At 41.3% G+C, this 19,479-nt stretch overlaps 1 protein-coding gene and 1 pseudogene across 13 annotated transcripts in view; both read left to right on the top strand.

The window, feature by feature from the left end:
* BRSK2 (BR serine/threonine kinase 2) overlaps positions 1 to 19,479 on the top strand; it is a 528,760-nt gene that overhangs the window by 387,028 nt on the left and 122,253 nt on the right. For all 13 annotated transcript variants that reach the window (XM_056850713.1, XM_056850714.1, XM_056850720.1 and 10 more), the window contains exons 4-5: positions 3,543 to 3,683; positions 16,405 to 16,521. In XM_056850713.1, the coding sequence (XP_056706691.1) occupies positions 3,543 to 3,683; positions 16,405 to 16,521 (258 nt within the window). The remainder of the gene's footprint in view (positions 1 to 3,542; positions 3,684 to 16,404; positions 16,522 to 19,479) is intronic.
* On the top strand, positions 1,454 to 1,611 carry LOC130479830 (U2 spliceosomal RNA; annotated as a pseudogene).

Genomic DNA, 19,479 nt, shown 5'->3' with positions numbered 1-19,479 from the left:
TGGCTGCTCTCCCAGTTTTTCTTCATGAGAAAAACTCAAAAACACAGGAAAAGCTTTTTTGTTGTTTTAAGTAGAACAATGACTAATGGTCCTGTGTGTAAGGGGGGGCAATGCAGTCAAGAAACCACGCATCTATGGCAAAACTAACCAATATGCTTCAAAGAAAGATGATAGAGGAACATGGGCAAAGATGGCAACCCTTTTATGACAGATATGTTTTAAATCAGTAGAAACGTATATATATGCATGTGACCAAAGAAGTGATTTTAGACTTAGACTGAAGAAAGTGTATTAGCTCAATTTACTATAAGCTTTATAGTAAAACTATTATAGATAGTAAAAGAAAGTTTTCATATTTTGAAGAATGATTGTTAATCTCGATAGGTTTAAAATCTTAGTCTGATATAGAGATGTCAGTAAAAGCAATGTCAGTTGCTAATGAACTATACGACAAATGGACGTTGATGAGGGCTTGGTCTGGACACGGACCCAATATTGTTCAATGGTTTTATTTTTTCCTCTTCCCCTTCTTTTTCTTTCTGTACCCCTATAAAACTTAATAAAATATATATTTTTAAAAAAAGAAGAAGCCAAGCTGAAACAAAAACCTGGTGTGGAAAAGCCGTCTGACAATAATCTCTTTTTACAGACATATCCTGGCAGGAAATGCAAGGAATACTGTCAAAACTAGACTATGATAAACTCTACCTTATACTATCAAGATTATCAGGGGGAAGGTATATCTGAAAACTATTGGGCCACCCTGGGCAGGAATCCCTTACTCATCAGAATGTCAGCAGAGGCATCCGCAAACTGTTCAGCACCATTTGCAGAGCCTATAATGAAGGTTCTTTAGCAGAATGCCTTTTGACTAGGTTAGCTCAATTTACTCTTCAGTAATCCAGTGGCAGAATCCACTGGACACAAACACCTAGAAAGCTGCACACCATCAAACCTGAATGAATTTTCATCTAGTTCAAAGTAGGGTTTCCAACCTTCAAAAGATCTCCCAGAATTACAACTGATCTCCAGACTACAGAGATTAAGCTCCCCTGGCGAAAAAGGCTGCTTTGGAAGGTGAACGTTGTGAAATATCCTGCTGAGGCCCCTCTCTTTCCCAGGCTACACCCCTGAAATTGTTAGGATTTTTTCAACCTGGAGTTGGCAATAGGGTTGCCAGGTCCCTTTTTACCATCGGCGGGAGGTTTTTGGGGCGGAGCCTGAGGAGGGCAGGGTTTGGGGAGGGACTTCAATGCCATAGAGTCCAATGGCCAAAGCAGCCATTTTTTTCCAGATGAACTTCCTTTTTGCTCATCAATTTAATTTTCTCATAGCTAGATATGGCTGAAGTTTTTTTTTAATGGTAAATTGTGTTAATCCGTTTTTGAAAAATTTTGACATTTTAAAAAGCATGCAACAGAAAAAGCTGGTTTCAGAGTTTCATATGCTTCTTATCGCTTCTCGGCCTTTTGGCTAAGATCAAGTGTAGCATCTGTTCTCATCAGTTTAAGCAAATACAACAACACTGTTAAAATGTTTTTTGTTTGATGTTTTCCTTAAAAAATTGTTCCAAAGCCAAGCAAATAATGTAGAGGTAAGAGCACATCTTTTACATGCCTAAGGCCCCAGGTTTTATCCCTGTCATCTCCTTTCAAGAAAAGCAGGCCTATAGGTGATAATCCTGGGTTCAGTGTGAAACAGGCATGACACTAAGAGTTCTCTGGATGAATGTTTATTTTATTTTATTTTAGTACTAGATAGCCACTGGACTAGAGTCTGATTTAAACAGGGATCATGGTATGGAGATCATGGGATCATGTTTCCCGATCATGGGATCATGTTTCCCAACCTGAAATAGGCTGGAGGGGCTGATATTTGACTATTCTGGTAAACATACAGATCCTTCACCCGACAGGGCAAGTAGTTTCTCCATAGTCCTTTTCAGGTTGTAAAAACATTTTGGAAGTGAAGGCTTACATACCCTTCTTTCCAAGCCATGGTCGCAGTCTGAATCTGCATACTAGTTATTTAAGAGGGGGAAAATGCTTTGGAGCCTATTTATGAAATCAGAAACATCTCATTTGAAAGTTAGTGTAATAATTAGAGTGTAAAGCTGGGATCTGGGAGGTTTGGATCCCCACTCCATCATGGAAGCTTTCTGGGTGACCTTGGGCTAATCATAGACTCTCAGCCTAACCTACTTCATAAGGATAAAATGGAGGAAAGGAGAATGATGTAAACCCCTTTGGTTCTCACTGGGGAAAATGGCAGGGCATAAATGAAGTCAATAAATAAATAAATCAGCTCTGTGCAGTCAGTATTACCGTTCCTTGTATTTACAATATTATTATTATATTTTAATGCACTGATATAATTGTAAAATGTCCAAAGATCCAACACACATATTAAATTATTACAAACTTTCTTATAACAAACCAACAATACAGTCCAACGTAAATTTATTCAAAGGTCCAGTGCTACTCCTAGGTAAATACGCATAGGATTTAGGTGCATAATGATTTCCATTAATTCATTTTTACCTTTTATTTTCATATATAATTGTGTTAATTTTTACATCAGAGTCATCTTCTGAAATTTATTTAGAGCAGTTCTTCAGTTTGCATCTTTTGTGTCCAGTACCTTGCACGTAATAATCTTGCAGTCAGTATCATATTAAGAGCAACCTATGATCTTTTATTTATGCATTTATTTTTTATACAGTAGACTGAATCCAAAGGTCTGTGAGCAGAGTTTCACTTGTGGGACAGATCTTTCCTTTTCCAGCTGTAGCCTACTGCCTTCCCAAAATGCTGCTCCTGGAGGTTGGGGAACACCCGCCCCCCAAAAAATAGCATGGGATGTGTTTTGGGGAGCTCTGTAGTTGAACAAGATAACCAGTGAATATGCCCCAACTCCCTGATCTGAGGAAGTGCTCTTTTTGTACAGGAGACTATTCTGGATTCAACCCCATGTCTCTAAAGTATGTCAATAGACTGACAAGTCTAAAATTCACAGAATATTTAGCACTTTTCTTGGAGAAGCCAAAATCAAACCAAGCTGGCTTTACACCTTTATTGTTAAATTTGAAAAAATTGAAAATCATTTTCCCTATGAGATAAACATTTTTAAGCCAGAGCATTGTTTTTTCTCACCAAATGTGGTTTCAACAGGAAATTTCAGGTAGTAATGTGATATCCATGCATATGAAGTTTAAATGTGCATCAATATTTGTTCTACCAGTGGTATTTTAGACGATGCCTAGGATGAATTTCTTGCAAAGCACTGGAGATCAATCAATAAAGACATTGAAAGCAATGAAGTCATCCAATTGCAAATGTATCCACATTTCAAGAAGATTTAAGAACTCCAAGAATTTATCTTGTTTACAGAACAGTTAAAAATGTGCAAGGGTAATAATTTTCAAACTGCCATCCTTTGCAGTTTCTACACAGAGTTAATTGATGATACAGGAAGATTGTCCATATAGGTATGTCAGATATCTGATCGTATAGAAACCAAGACCTGTTTCTACTCTTTTGTAGGTATTTGGTGCTAGAACATGTGTCCGGTGGAGAACTTTTTGACTATCTTGTAAAGAAGGGAAGATTAACACCAAAAGAAGCCAGGAAGTTTTTCCGACAAATCATCTCCGCTTTAGATTTCTGTCATAGTCATTCAATATGGTGAGTATAGAAATTTAATAGCATCTGTGATATTGGTAACAAAGTGGGGGATATCTGAGAGCCAGTGAGGAGTAGGCTGGGAATAGGGAGACCTAGTTCGAGACCTCTGATCAGTCATGAAGCTCACTGGGGGGTCATGGACCAGTCATCCTCTCAGTATAACCTAACCAAGCACACAGTTGTTGTGAAGATAAAGTAGAAGAGGAGAGAAACATGCTGACTTCCTTGAACTTCCTGGAGGAACAGCAAGATAAAAATATAAGAGAGATACAGGCTTGGATCATGAGCCTCTTTCCACTTGCACCCCTCTTTGTTTATTGTGGAAGGGGTCCTCCACTGCAGACCAAGCTCATGCGAAGACGCATGGTCGCTTTAGCCTCCTTTATTCCCTGTTTCAGCCAGGATTCAACCAGGATCGAACGCACGCGTTTCGCCAAACGTGCGTTCGATCCTGGCTAAATCCTGGCTGAAACAGGGAATAAAGGAGGCTAAAGCGACCATGAGTTTTTGCCCTTAGTCTGTCTGTAGCAGTACAAAAGAGCAAGTATCCAGTAGCACTAACAAATTTTCTGGCAGGATATGAGCTTTCGTGAGCCACTTCAGTTACCTGAAGAAGTGAGCTTTTTCTCCCTTTGTTAGCTCAAGACAGGGAGGCGCCTACTGTCACATTCATTTGCAACAAACACGTTAAACTAGGAAAATCAAAGCCCAGTGGGGCTAGCAGCTTAATTTATAAGGTTCTTGAGGGCACTTGCCAATAAATAAGAATAATATGTGTCATATTGCGCATAGTCCCTGAAGAAACCTGGGACAATTACCAATTCAACAAACTCATTTTATGGCATCCTTGGGTTATAGAAAACCTTCTGGTGTTGGCAGTCTTGCCTAGACCCCTTCTGGGCTCTTGAATCGCCGTTGCCTTTAATTTCCTTTCCAGTAGGGAGTAATTTTTTTTATATCAGTCTGTTATTGATACTTATTAACTCACTTGGATGATTTAACTGTTGAGTGTGGTTTAACCTGTAACTTGCAGGCCAGGTTTTAAATCGAGCCAGTTTCCACTTACTGCTTTAACAAGTTTGAGTAATTCTCAAATTACACCGAAATTGAGTTTTTGCCACCAATTGGAATGCAAGGTTTGTGTACAGCTACTGACCCGTAACCACACACTTATTTCTCAGTAATGCTATTTCCTAAACTTTGATTGGCTGAGAGCTGTGATTTGCATAATGGCTATACTGATGTTTCTCAATACAGACCACCACATTAAGTTACTTTCAATCTGATAGGCTAAAGGCTCCATTAGAGTGTGCGATGCATCACCTGTGTGTTGCTACTTCTTAATAAATATGCAGTGATTAGAGACCCTTTTTGCCTGACTGACTAAAGCCCTGCTGTACCCCTAAAAGGGGGGGGGAGCCTAATTATTTCATACAGATTCCTATATGGATGTATGATCCTTTCTGTTTGGAAAGGAAGAGAAAATGCAGGACAGATGTAAAGCTTTTTTCTACAGATCACTGTTAGATTTGAGTTTGATGTGCTATGCAAACCTATGCACATTCAGTGAGGATTGCCCCCAAGAAAAGTGCATAAGATTGCAGCATTAGCATACAGCTGAGCTGTAGACACTGGAGGGGGAAAATCTGAACATTTCTGGAAACGATTACGGGAATCATGTGTGCCCAGATCACATTATATAACGTTGGAGAAGGCAAAGCTGGACATTTGCACCCAAACTTGGTGGTACAAAATGAGTGATGATTAGGGTTGCCAACCTCCAGGTATCGGCTGGAGATCTCCTGCTATTACAACTGATCTCCATCGTTCCAGGACAGTACACCTCACTCATAGTATTTGTTAGTGATACAAGTTATTATCAACTCCCCCTCTAGAGAGGAAAACAGGGATCATGGGGGTTTCATTCATGTTATTTTTGGGTCAGCATTCTGGCAAAGGCCTTATTCTGCATGCCACATAGTGGTACTGGGTGAGCTGGAGCATAAGGTTGCCAACCTCCAGGTACTAGCTGGAGATCTCCTGCTGTTACAACTGATCTCCAGCTGATAGAGATCAGTTCACCTGGAGAAAAAGGCCACTTTGGCAATTGGACTCTATGGCATTAAAGTTCCTCCCCTCCCCAAACCCCGTCCTCCTCAGGCTCTGCCCCAAAAACCTCCCGCCAGTGGTGAAGAAGGACCTGGCAGCCCTAGTGATGATAAAATACCAACTTCATATGTGGCCATCATGGTTTCCCTTTCTGGGATGAACAGATCCCTCCACTCTTTCCTGCAGTTCGATCTAGCCACGTTAGGCTGGTTTCTACCAGGTTTGCATTTTGGTGCAGTGTAGCATTATGTACTACACTTGCATACATCTGCAACATGAATCTGCAGCTGAGATGTGAGATTTAGTGGGGAGGGAATTAAAATCTTAGGCAAATCATGAACAGAGAAAGCATGGGAAGCCCGATATTTTCTGACATGGGCTGTTACCTTGATGTTTTAACTTTTTTTTTTGTTTCTGATATGATAGCAATTAAACATGTGCTGGAATGACAATCTAAAAGTATTGCATTAATTATAAACCAACACCATATATGCTTTCAGTTCCACTAAACTAGAACTGCAGACAAACTCACAGAAAAGAATGGGAACAGGATATAGATTCGTTTGCATGCCAAGTCCAGAGAAAATAGGCAAGTAGCACAGATGGGTTTATAACAGTCAGCAGAGCACAAGGGAGAACTGACAGAAATCAATAACAGCTTTAGGGCCCAATCTGAAACTCATTAAAATTAATGGAGAGAGTCCCACTTACTTTGGTAGCCACTGGATCTGGCCAAGATATTTCCCTCCCTTATTAAACTATATGACCAAACTCGTAAGTCCTTTGGACTGGTGGTTCATCAGTCCAGCAGACATTTACAGTTTCACAGTTAAGGAAAGGCCTGCAGGTTATTGCTTACGTGATCAGAGTTCCCATTTTAATCAGCTGCAGGGTTTTTTCTTTGTAGAATATGTTTATTTAGAGTTGCACCTTTTGGATGATGCTCAGCATGTTTATGGGAGATGGTATAGTCTGTTGGCAGCGTCTGACCTTGGAGACCTGAATCAAGTCCTTCTGCAACCCATATTCACCAAATGTCCTTGGAAGATCACTCTGTCCCACTATGTTTCACTTCTAAAAGGCAAATTCCTTTCTGTAAAATGGAAACCATAAGCAAATCGCTTTTTAAATTGAGTGCATTATTATAGAAAGGCTTAGATTCACCACTGCTCAGTTCTGAGGTGAAAAAGCCTGGTTGTAAGAAGCTGAAAACCTTTCTCCTCAGTGTCTATGGATCAGAAAGTTATTGCCTATACTCAAAAGTTACTTCAGATTACCAAGATATTTGCAACGGAGCAGTACAGTTTAGGAACAAACTGATCTTTGATTTGGTTTAAAATTAGGCGAATAAATATCAGGCCCATAGCACTCCTCCATGTAGCATAATTCCTTAGTTCTTTGGCCCTGCACCATTTTTGATCTGGTTTCAACCTTGTTCGAATAGGACATGGCAGATAGGCACAATCATCATATACAACTAGGGTTGCCAGGTCCCTCTTTACAACCGTTTTGGGGGCGGAGCCTAAGGAGGGCGGGGTATGGGAGGGGAGGGACTTCAATGCCATAGAGTCCTATTGCCAAAGTGGCCATTTCCTCCAGGGGAACTGATCTCTATTGGCTGGAGATCAGTTGAATTACCTGGAGGTTGGCAACCATATACACAACTGAATTTTCTACTTAAAGTAAAAGCAGCATTGTCTGTGGTGTATATAATCATCCCATTTTCCTCTTTAGTAAACAGAGTTTGCTGATTTGTATATTGTTTCAAAAATCATGTTTGACCAGGGGTAACCATGGAACAAAACAGATACTTTTCTCAACCACTGTTGTTTCTCTTTAAAATTATTTTTGTCTCCGTAGACAAATCAGTGGGTTTTAGATCAAATCAAGCCTGAACTCTCCCTAGAAGCTAAAATGACTAAACTGAGGCTATCGTACTTTGGTTATATTATGAGAAGACAAGAGTCAATGGACAAGACAATAATGCTAGGAAAAGTTGAAGGCAACAGGAAAAGAGGAGGACCCAATGTAGATGGATTGACTCAGTCAAGGAAGCCATGGCCCTCGGTTTGCAGAACCTGAGCAAGGCTGTTAACAATCGAATGTTTTGGAGGACATTAATTCATATGGTCGCCACAGGTCGAAAGTGACCTGACGGCACTTAGCACACACACACCTGAATGAAATTGTGTTCCTTTGTCACATACTGTCCAATTTAAAACTGGCAATATGATCTCTGAATTTTAAAAGCTGCCCTGCTGTACCGGTTTCCTCATAATTGTTGGCCCTGCCTTTACCTGAATCCAAGTGTTTTTAAAATTAATGTTAATACTATGGATGCGATGATCAAGATCAAAATCACAGTATCGAAAGAAATTCTCCATAAAGACAACTGAATTTTTTTTTTTTAATTTTCTTTTTATCTTTAAGGGGTACAGGAAAGGAAAAAAGGAGAGGGGTAAATGTTAACATTATAAAAACAATACAGTATTGTAATATGATTTCCGGGTAAAATAAAATTACAAAATGTCTTTGGTTTGTTGTTTTTACATCGTTATATCTTTTATATTCTAAAAATTCTTATTCTTGTCTGACAATTATTTGACATAAAAAGTAAACAAAAATTATAATATCTTAGCATGGATTATTTATGTTATTTACGTTTCATATATGTATAAAAGAATGCCCATTTTTCCTGAAATTGCTCAGTGGAGTCACTGAATTTGGGATTTAGTTCATCAGTCATTTTAGCCATTGCTGCATATTCCAAAAGTTTTTCTTTCCAATCATCAATTTCAGGCGTGTGGGTTTGTTTCCATGTTCTTGCTAGAATTGTTCTTGCAGCTGTTGTGGCATACTTAAAAACGTCATACCTTTTTAGAGGTAGGTTTGACGGTACTATACTGAGTAAATAAAATTTTGGATCGAATGTAAACTTCATATCTAGCATCAGTTGTAGTTCTGAATGAACTCTTTTCCAGTATAGTTGTAGTTTTGGACACGTCCACCAGACATGAAAGTAAGAACCGTCTGATTCTTGACATTTCCAGCATGCACCTTTTTTCCCTGGGGTTGTCATTTGGGAAAGCAGGACAACTGAATTTTTAAGGGTCAAAAATATTCAAATTTTAATTTAAAAAATCAATAGGACCAGCACAACATAATGGTTCCATCCAAAGGTTTGCTGAAACAAGAAGATCTTTGCCTTTCTCTTCAAATCATAGTTGGCAAAGTTTAGGCAGATCTCTCTCACAAGGGAGTTCTAAAACTTGAAAACCATCAGGGAAGACACCTTTCATATCACCTGCCCTCAGAAAGGTCTTTTCAGTTCAATATAACAGAGAGCAAAGCCTCATTTAGATCTCAAAGAAATAAGATTTTTACTTTATAGTTTTTACAAAAAGAAATATGAATGCGGGGAAATATATAAGTCAAGACAAATGGCAGGATTATATTCAATCTCATTGAACCGATACCCTGCTGTCCACCTTGGTTCTGATATTACCATTCTTGATTTAGCTTATGGCCTTCAACTCCCAACTGAACTGTTCTCCAAGTAGGCTGGTATTTTAAAGTATGGGGTTAGCCTCACAACATATTCTTTGAGCAGAGTACCTACCATCTACTAATTCATGCATGTGCAGTGTAGTTAAAGTTGGAGATACCTTGAGGAAATGTCCTAATCAAGATGTTCAGGAGCCAAAGATGGAAATTGTCTGTATCTGTGAATTAGGGTTGCCAGATTTGGGTTGGGAAATACCTGGAGATTCTGGGGGTGGAGCCTGGAGAGGGTTGGGTTTGGGGAAGGGAGGGGAGGGACTTCAGAAGGGTATAATGCCCTAGAGCCCACCCTCCAAAGCAATCCTTTTATCAAGGGGAACTGATCTTGGTCGCCTGGAGATCAATTGTAATAGTGGCAACCCTACTGTGAATCCACTATTAAACATCACTAGTAAAATCCCCAAGCAATTTTTGTCCATTCCCTAGCTTAGACCTTTCCAAATTCATTGTACTAATGGCAGTCATAAATCATGGAAGCTAGGTTTGGTCCTAATGCTCTGGTGAATTTTCTGTATACGGTTAAAGTAGCCATGAGAGAACTAAGAAACTTATCTACCTATATATCTCAGACAGGGCATCACTCACTACAGAATACGCACTAGCACCAGTAACAAGTGAAAGCCATGGTGTATTTAGACTTATGATTTATGGCAATGCTACAAAACACTTGCCCAGGACTTCAGAGCAGCCAAAGATTAAAATTGGTCTTGCATTCTGCCATCACAGGCCCAATTTTGTTTCATTAGCTAACTTGCAAACCTGGCTGTTTCAGTGGTGACTTGGGTAGAGAACAGAGGCAGGTAGGGTCAGGTACTATTAGGCCATTTATCAGGGTCAATTTTGAAGCTCGCTCAAAGCTCTTTTTTTTAAATGCGACCTTTAAAATGACTATTCATGGTCCAGACGCAAAAGGAGAAATTCCACACACACCCCACTCGCCTGCTCCTTTGTTCCTTCCATTAGCCAACCGCCGTTTGCAAGGCTAATGTGCGGCTGTCATTTTGCATGGTTCCTTGAGAGGATTCTTTGGTGTGGGGGCAGAGCAAACACAAAAGGTGCTCTTTAAGTAATGCAAACCAGGTATGTGCCGGCTTCACAGTCACTTCCTGAACCATGGTTCACTGTAAAAAACTCCAAAAAAAATATGCGCGGCAATTAGAGTTGCCAGGTGCCCACTGGTGGCGGGCAAACTCCCGGTAATTTCCCCCTCTGCCCGCCGACCACCTGAGGGTCGGTGGGCAGACGTGCACGCTCGTGTGCATACCACGTGCATACCACTTTCTCGCGAGAGGCCTTTCACCTCTTAGTTTGAGTGGTAAAGGGCCGCTTTACCACTCAAACTAAGAGGTAAAGGCCCTTTGTGATGCGGCACTTCTGGTTCTAAACCGAAAGTGATGCGCGTGTGTCGGCGCACGTGTGCACACGCACTTAACAAGAAGAACCTCCTGCCGGAGGAGGTAAGGTATCTGGCAACCCTAGTGGCAAATCAGCCTGGAATGCGCTGCTAACTACCAAGCATAAATAGCCTAAGTGACTTTATGCTTGGCTGCCTATGGAGGACCATCCGTCTTGAAACTTTCTGAGACAGGTAGACTATAAATAATGTAGACTATAAATAATGTAATAAACAAATGAAATCAATAAGGGCCAGCTTTGGCCACGTACAAGTAGCCTAAACTTATTTTTTTTAAATGAGAACATTTAAACGAGCAACGCCCATGTTAAAAACTGGTTGTTCGTTCTTTGCATATATATATATATATATATATATATATATATATATATATATATATATATATATATATATATATATATCTTCTTTAAAGCACATCAAACCATGCACCCAAAATTAGAACATATTTTTGAAAATACCGTCCAGCAAAGTTAATCTAGCCCCAGATGCAGTGGGGAAGCACTCGGCTGGGGGAGCTGAAAGGGCATTCAAACTTATAAGCCCTGATCCACATAGCAGGAGGAATCTGCGAGAAGCAGCAGGGAGAGCAGCTAAAAGAATCCCGATTGGCTGCTCGTGACATCACCAAGCGACACAACGATTGGTCTGATTTCGGTGTTGTGTGCGTTGGCTTTTCCCTCCTGGTCATACTCTCACATGGGGCCTGTATTTTTCCCCGTGCTGACAAATAAGAGTATGATTGCAGGAAAGGCCCAATGGCAAACCTGATTAGGCTTCACTGGTAATAAATAATGCCAGTTATTTCCCAGGGGAGGGAAAACACCGAGATGCAATTCCCTGTAGTAATGAGTAGCAAGATTTTTTTGTTTTCATCTGGTTTTCATCTGGGTTACGTGAGGTTGTCAGAGGGCACTTGGAGGAGGTGAGACAGGATTATGCATGAATATTGATAAATGACAATTACTAGCGCCTCTTCCCTTCCAGTTGCCTGAGGCCATGTCTGCTGGAGTATGCAGACAAGGCTCTGTGTATGCGTTTATGTGCGGGCAAACGGAAAGAGTAAGAGCTTTGTTTGCATCCTTTTTAGTAAAGAGAGAGAACTGATTTCAAAACCGTATATCAGGATACCAGAGTAAAGGAACAAATAGGGCTACTCAGGAGACTGCGAGCTGAAACTTGTAAAATGCCACTGTACACATATTTTTTATGTAAAGAGAATTCAGGCTTTGAGAGTCTAAATTCTCAGAATGCCAGGCATCATTTAGAAACAGGCTCAGAGTATTGTCGAAGGCTTTCACGGTCAGAGTTCATTGGTTCTTGTAGGTTATCCGGCTATGTAACCGTGGTCTTGGAATTTTCTTTCCTGACGTTTCGCCAGCAACTGTGGCAGGCATCTTCAGAGTAGTAGAGACACTGTCCTTCAGTGTTACTACTCTGAAGATGCCTGCCACAGTTGCTGGCGAAACGTCAGGAAAGAAAATTCCAAGACCACGGTTACACAGCCCAGATAACCTACAAGAACCAAAGGCTCAGAGTAGTTTTACCAGATAGAAAATGAACCTCTGTGTACTCCAGAACAAGTGTGGTGTCGTGGCTGAGAGCAGAGGACTCCTCCACATGAGCGGCAGACTCTAATCTGGTGGTGACCAGGTTTGTTTCCCCTCTCCTACACATAAAGCCTGCTGGGTGACCATGGACCAGTCACAGTTCTCTCCGAACTCTCGCGGTCCCACCTACTTCACAAGGTGTCTGTTGTGGGAGAGGAAGGGAAGGTGCTTGTAAACCAGTTTGAGACTCCTTAAAGGTAGAGAAAATTGGGGTATAAAAACCAATTGTTCTTCTTCTTCTCCCTGCAATGTTCTACAGATGTTTGTCCATTAAGCTGGTTTCTCTCCATAGTCTCCTGCATTCTTTCTGCCCAGAATACCACATTCCAGATAGGTGTCTTTGATGGGCAGTAACACATCACAAACATATCACAAAAGTTTCTAGACTTCACTTCTGTGCTTGTGGCAAGACTGGAAAGTTAGATGGAAGAGGTGATTGAAGAGCCAGAGGATGTACGATGAAGAAGCCAGAGTGGGTAGAGGGAATAGGGAGGAGCAACGGTCTGAATTAAGTTTCTCTGAATGACTGAGGGAAAGAAGGCCTTGGAAACTGGCTTTGCTTAAGAGCTGATTGCCTGAGTAACATTTGACAAGGTAAGTGTACAGTATGGGCATCAGAACCTCTATTCCTTTTAGGACTTCATTCTAACTTCCTGCAGAGTGAGCTAGGTTGAAAGGGCTAGGGTAGATAGCCTGTGCTCTGACCTGGACAGCTCCAGCTAGCCTGATCTTGTCAGATCTCTAAGCAGGGTCGGCCCTGGGTTCATATTTGGATGGGAGACCACCAAGAAATACCAGGGTCACTACACAGATCCAGGCAATGGCAAATCACCTCTGAATGTATCTTGCCTTGAAAACCCTACAGGGTAACCTTAAGTCAGCTGTGACCTCATGGCAACAAAGAAGAAGAAGACTATTCAAAATCAAACCAACTGCTTATATCACGTATGCAGTTTCTGTATACATTGTGGTGTTTGTGCTCTGCAGGGAAAGCCTGCACTTCCTAATTGGTGCACCTTCCTTATGATCTCTTGAACAGGATGTCCCTTGTTCACCTACATATACACAGACACTTAAATCTGCAAGAATACTGACAACACACTTGTACAAATAGCTTTTCAAAAGAGTAATGCTTCATGCAGCATTATAAGTTATCTTCCTGCTTCTTCATCAGTAGAAGTTCTGTGGCCTTTGTTAACTGCCATCCTACAAGGGACTAGAATAGTCTTTCTGATGAGCTGCGTCTTCCTCTTTCATCTTCCCCGTCTGTGTATCGGCTCTGTAGGAGGCATTCTCCCTTGCTTGTTCGCAAAGATGCCGGCTTATTTAATCCTCCTTTTCCTGTGATGTGGAGGAAGCCCCTGGGGCATTTCAGCTTCTGGAACAATGAGAGGGTATTGTGTCCTCTGTTCACCTACAGAGTGAGGAGGTGATGCCGATCGTGTTAGACATGGAACCAGAGAGATCAGCTGGAAAGGAACCAAATGAAGTTTATTTGCTCTGGGATGTTCCATTAAATGCTGAGTAATTAGCACATGTTATGGGTTTTTCTTTTGTTTTGTTTTCACTTTTGCACAAGGGGGTTCTTTCTGAATATTAATGAGATCATCCAGGCAGTTGGGCTCTTAAAGAAATTGCAACCAGCATCTACTTCTTCCCATGTCTGTCTGCCTTCTGCTTAGTCTTCCAGCAAACGGGGTTTGGGGAGCCACAGAGATGCAGAATTGATGACCTGCATCAAGGTGAATCTCTCATAGGGCATGCCCCCATCACTTGTTTGTCACAGGGAAATAAGGATTTCAAAGCATCAGCAGTACTCATACAATCATCTTGCAATCACAATAACTGGGAATCAATATATTGCAGTATTCCAGTCCTGAAAATTGTACCAAAGTTCTCTGCCTTACCTTACCGCACTAGAGGAATAACATAGGTGGCAGAAATACCATAAATTTGAAATAATGACTGTCACTTTGTGGAATATTGCCCTCTTATGCTTACCCCAGTTAACTCATCTATTCCCAAAAGTAAGGTTTAAAAGTGTATTGTCACTTTGTGGAACATTGTTCTCTTATGCTTACCCCAGTTAATTCCTCTATTTCCACAAGTAAGGTTTAAAAGCGTATCGGCTTTCCTTGATTAGTATTTTCGCGCTTGCACAAATTCACTAGATTTCCTGTCATAGCAATCATCTTCAAAAGGGGAAATAAAGTTGAAAACATTAACAATATTTATAAGTAGGCAGGATTGTTTTTCAGACGAGCATTGTCCTACAGGACTTGATGTTCTCAAGGAATAACTAGTTGAGCCAAAATTTCATGTTTCTATTTTCATTTCAAACTTTGCAGTTTTGTTAAGCAGCTGTGGGCTAGCTCAGAGCTTGTACACCTCCCCGGGGGCTTTTAAAAAACACTGTAGTGTTAGCACAGTTTTTGATTGATAAGGCTTAGATGGAAAATAAGAGAAAATGTTGACAAAGCTGTAGAAAACACATTGGATAACTAAGGTGAAGGAGGTGTGTAATAATGAACCTAAAACTGAATAGGTAAGTCTGAAGTATGACTAGTTCCTTGAAAATCTTTCACCCACAAAAATAAAGTTGAGAAAGGATTGTCATGGTAGATAGTCAATGTCAAGGTTGTTTTGGTTTGGAGAGGGGCTGCAGATCTGCAGATTTTAGGCTTCCTGGCTCTTGGAATCCTAGAGAAGAGGGGATAAAGGGACAATTGCATAAATCTTGTTTTGTAGCCTCTTTGTGCATTAGAAGGTGTTTGTATTTGTTAAGTCATGACACATGGACTTTGGATCAGAAGTTCAGTGGGAGTTTTGTGTTTCCCAGACTCACACAAACACTTTTCTCCTCACAACTGGGTTGCTCAGGAAGAAATAGTGGCTGCCTTCTCTTCAATGCTGTTTTTGCTCCTTTTTCAAGCACCCTGTGGAGCAACTATTGGTTCCATTTGAGAAATCGTGTAACTTACATGGATGTCCATACGTTTTGCAATGGAGTCAATAGCTACTCCGTGGGGCCCTTTAAGGAGGAGAAAACAGTGAGGAAGGGAAGGTAGCACACCCTGTCTGCACACCCTGGTGACAAGGAGAAAAAGGTCATTTATGCATGGTCGCTCTATCCTCCTTTATTCCCTGTTTCAGCCAGGATCTATCTTTTCAGTATGCATGATATCCCATGCAGATGGGAAGCAGGGGAAACACAAACGATTGGCTTCTCTCACAGCCAATCACAAAGCAGTGTGTAAAGTGCTTCCTGCTACCTTGGAGCTCTTTCTGAGCAAAAGAAAGGCTTTTTAAATACAAGGCTTGGATTTTCTCCCCCCCCCCTTCGTTCAGATTGCTCCATTTTTGGTTTTCTTGTTCTTAAAATGCTTTCTTATGCTGCAGTTGGGTTTGGGGGGGGAATCTTCTCTCACAGTGAGCACTGCGAAGTAAGCCAATTACAGAGCAGCATTTAAAGACTTGATTTGAGCTTGGGAGACGGCCGGTGCATAGATTCCCAACAGAAAAGTGTGAGTCCAGCCAGCAACGAACCTCAGGTAAAACTCCCATGCATAAATGACCAAAGACTCATGTAAAGCTTCCATTGAACATATGCTTCAAGGTCCTCTCATCATTCAACAAACATATACAAACGTTTGTAACATATAAAGAGGCCATTAGCTGGCTTTCATAAGCCACGATGGGTACAGATCTGACTCATTATCTGGGCACTCTCTCATTTCTATCAAATACTATTTCTCAGACATTGAGAGAAACAAATGTAGATTGCTTCATAGGAATAAGTCAGATAGCATAATCATCCTGAACTCCCTATTTTCTGTTCAAAATAAGGGACCTTCACCTCAGTTTTTCAAATAGAAGGTTATTTTCTCCTTTGAAAATGGGACCCCCAAATGCAGTCTTAGACCCCCAAATGCAGAGGACTTAGCCCCATGTTTGTCATGTGTTGCAGGGGACATAAAAAGGAGAAACGTCTCTCGCTGTCTTAACCCATGATCTGCTCATTTCTTTACAGCCACAGGGATTTAAAACCTGAAAACCTATTGCTGGATGAAAAGAATAATATCCGGATAGCAGACTTTGGGATGGCATCGCTACAAGTCGGGGATAGTTTGCTTGAAACAAGCTGTGGGTAAGTTATGTAGAAGAGCGTTTCCCAACCTGTGAGTCGCGTCCCACAAGTGGATCACAAAGCCTTCTGAAGCGGGTTGCCACCCATTGGCTTATGGCGGCTGTTCCCTTCCCCTCCTTGGCTGGTGACCATCTGAACTCATGCTGAATCGCTGAGGTGTTGTTTTTTTAACAGGAGCTCCTTGCTGCGCTGCATTTTTTCCTTTTCTTTAGCCGCCCCCTCCCCGTTTCCTTTGACGTTAATACCACCTAGCTGTTTCTCAGCGGTCAGCCACTGAGTTGGGTTTTGAAAGCCGTTCGTGAATTGCCCGCCTGTTCTGGCAGTTGCCACAAATGGCTGAAGGACTGAACAGGAAAGTTGCTGGCGCATATTATACCAATATTCGATGACCGCAGCTAGAATCCTTCTATGATAGACATGTTTTACCTTAGTATCAGTGTCCGTATGTAAAGAAATAACTGTAGATCAAGATTGTAATATTTTAGGTAATGGTTAGCTTTATTGTATAACAAGTATGATTGAGAGAGAAAGACTATATATTCTGAATGTGTGTGTGTATGTGTGTGTGTGTGTGTAAAGTGCCTTCAAGTTGCAGCCGACTTATGGCGACCCCTTTTTGGGGTTTTCATGGCAAGAGACTAACAGAGGTGGTTTGCCAGTGCCTTCCTCTGCACAGCAACCCTGGACTTCCTTGGTGGTCTCCCATCCAAATACTAACCAGGGCTGACCCTGCTTAGCTTCTGAGATCTGACCAGATCAGGCTAGCCTGGCCCATCCAGGTCAGGGCATATATTCTGAATAGCAAAGATTACTTAATTGCAAGTTGTCAACGGAATATTACTCTTTGATGATGTTGATGGGACACGGTCCAGACACGGGCCCAACTATGTGTCAATGCCTTGCCTCCCCCTTTCCCTACTTTTCTCTTTCGGTATCCTATATAAAAAAATATTTATTTTTAAAAAGGGAAAGTTGCTGACGCGCCGCTCCTCCCTGCTTCAGATGGGCCATTTCTTTTCTGCCGTGGAAGAATAGAATGGTCTTGTACCTTCCTCTCATATAAGTTTATACCATTTTTCAATCCAAGATGTGCTTCCCAAGTCTGTATCACGCAAGCTTAAAATGCCAGCTTCATTCCCTTCCTCACACCAGCCATTGGCAGAGAATTTTAACATGTGGGGATAGGATGTTCTGGTCTGAGCTGATGATCAGATGAAAACTGGAGGTGTTTAATGTTTAGGAAGGGTTTAATGTTTAGGATGTTCTGGTCTGAGCTGATGATCAGATGAAAACTGGAGGTGTTTAATGTTTAGGAAGGGGTATGTTGCCCAAAAGGAGAAACGTGCCAAATGAGGGGTGGGGGATCCTTCGGTTCTAAAACATTAGCATAACAGAGAAGAGGTTCAGGTTTGAAATCTGGTTTTCAGCTAAATAGGGAGCAACCCAAGTAAACCGCAACCTCATTTTCATGTTTTGCTTTCGCAAGCTCTACCTTCGAGAAGAAGTAAATGGGGTGGGACCCTGGTTCTGTATATCCAGGTGAGGCCAAAAACCCTCCCCTACTTCGAGATGTTTTCTCTGAGGTTAATCCCATTTAATTCAGAGGGGCTTTCTTACAAAGCAATCCTATGACTACTTACCTGGGAGTAAGCCCTGTTCCATGTAGATACTTCTGAGTAGACATGCAAAGAATTGTGCATTCTGACAGGGATGTGGAAGAGATGCATTAATTCTTGGTGCTATTTTTAAAAATTTAAATAACAAAAAAAAGTTCAGGTAGGCTTCAAAGTTCAACAAGATCCATTTGCTGTGTCTATCATTTTTATAGCTCATGAAGCTATAACCTGCAATCAGATAGTTGCATTCTTACATTTACCATTTTTTTAAAAACTGAATAACTTATGAAAGTGCAATACATATTTCAACAAATTCAGTTAATAGGTGCATTAAGTAAAATTTTGCTTGGATAACTTAAATTTAAGTTATGTAATGGTTAAGTAATGGTTATAAAATAGGTGAATTTGCTGTTTAAAATACATGAAAACAATGGCTGTCAAAAACCTACCATCCAAAATTCACGTGACAATAAATCAACGGGTAGCCATACCAAGTAAATTTGAACTTGAGGGTCACCATACCAGTATGGTTGGGAACCAATGATGTGAGAGATTTAAAACAGATAAAAGGAAATATTTCTTCACACAACACATTGTTACATTGTGGAACTTCCCGTCCCAGGATGTGGTGGTGGCTGCCAACTTGGAAGGCTTTAAGAGGGGAGTGGACATGTTCATGGAAGATAGGGCTATCCATGGCTACTAGTCAAAATGAATACTAGTCATGCTGCATACCTATTCTCTCCAGTTTCAGAGGAGCATGCTTATTATCTTAGGTGCTGTGGAACACAGGCAGGACAATGCTGCTGCAGTCATCTTGTTTGGGGGCTTCCTAGAGGCACCTGGTTGGCCACTGTGTGAACAGACTGCTGGACTTGATGGGCCTTGGTCTGATCCAGCAGGGCTTTTTTATGTTCTTAGAAGGTCATGAAGCAGTGACAATCCGTCAGTTCTTTTTCTCTTAAGGAAGCGTTTATATTGCCCGCAGCTAGCTTTGTGATGTAGAAATTATGCTGTTTTAGTGCCCAACTGGACATGACAGCGTCCATGGGTCTGACGTGTGGACACCATGCCTGTGTTAAAAGGACCGCGGCTTAGCAGGTGCCTAAATGTGTGGGGGCTCAGCAGTTCAGGTACCTAAATGGCCACTCTCTCGGCCATTTGGCACTCGAAAATGCAGGTGGGGAGAAACAAGAGTGCCTCAGACTGCCACGCTGTGAGCACATAATTTGGGCCCTTTGTGGTGTTTTTAAATCCCTTCAAAAGGGTGGCAGCATCAGTGGGTTGGGTGTCTGGATGCCATCATGTCTGGATGCCATCATGTCCCTGTGCTTTTGCGCAC

Source organism: Euleptes europaea, chromosome 6, assembly GCF_029931775.1.
Source record: "Euleptes europaea isolate rEulEur1 chromosome 6, rEulEur1.hap1, whole genome shotgun sequence".
Lineage (NCBI taxonomy): Eukaryota > Metazoa > Chordata > Lepidosauria > Squamata > Sphaerodactylidae > Euleptes > Euleptes europaea.
The sequence above is the reverse complement of the archived record's forward strand: the minus strand, read 5'-3'. Positions and strand labels throughout refer to the sequence as shown.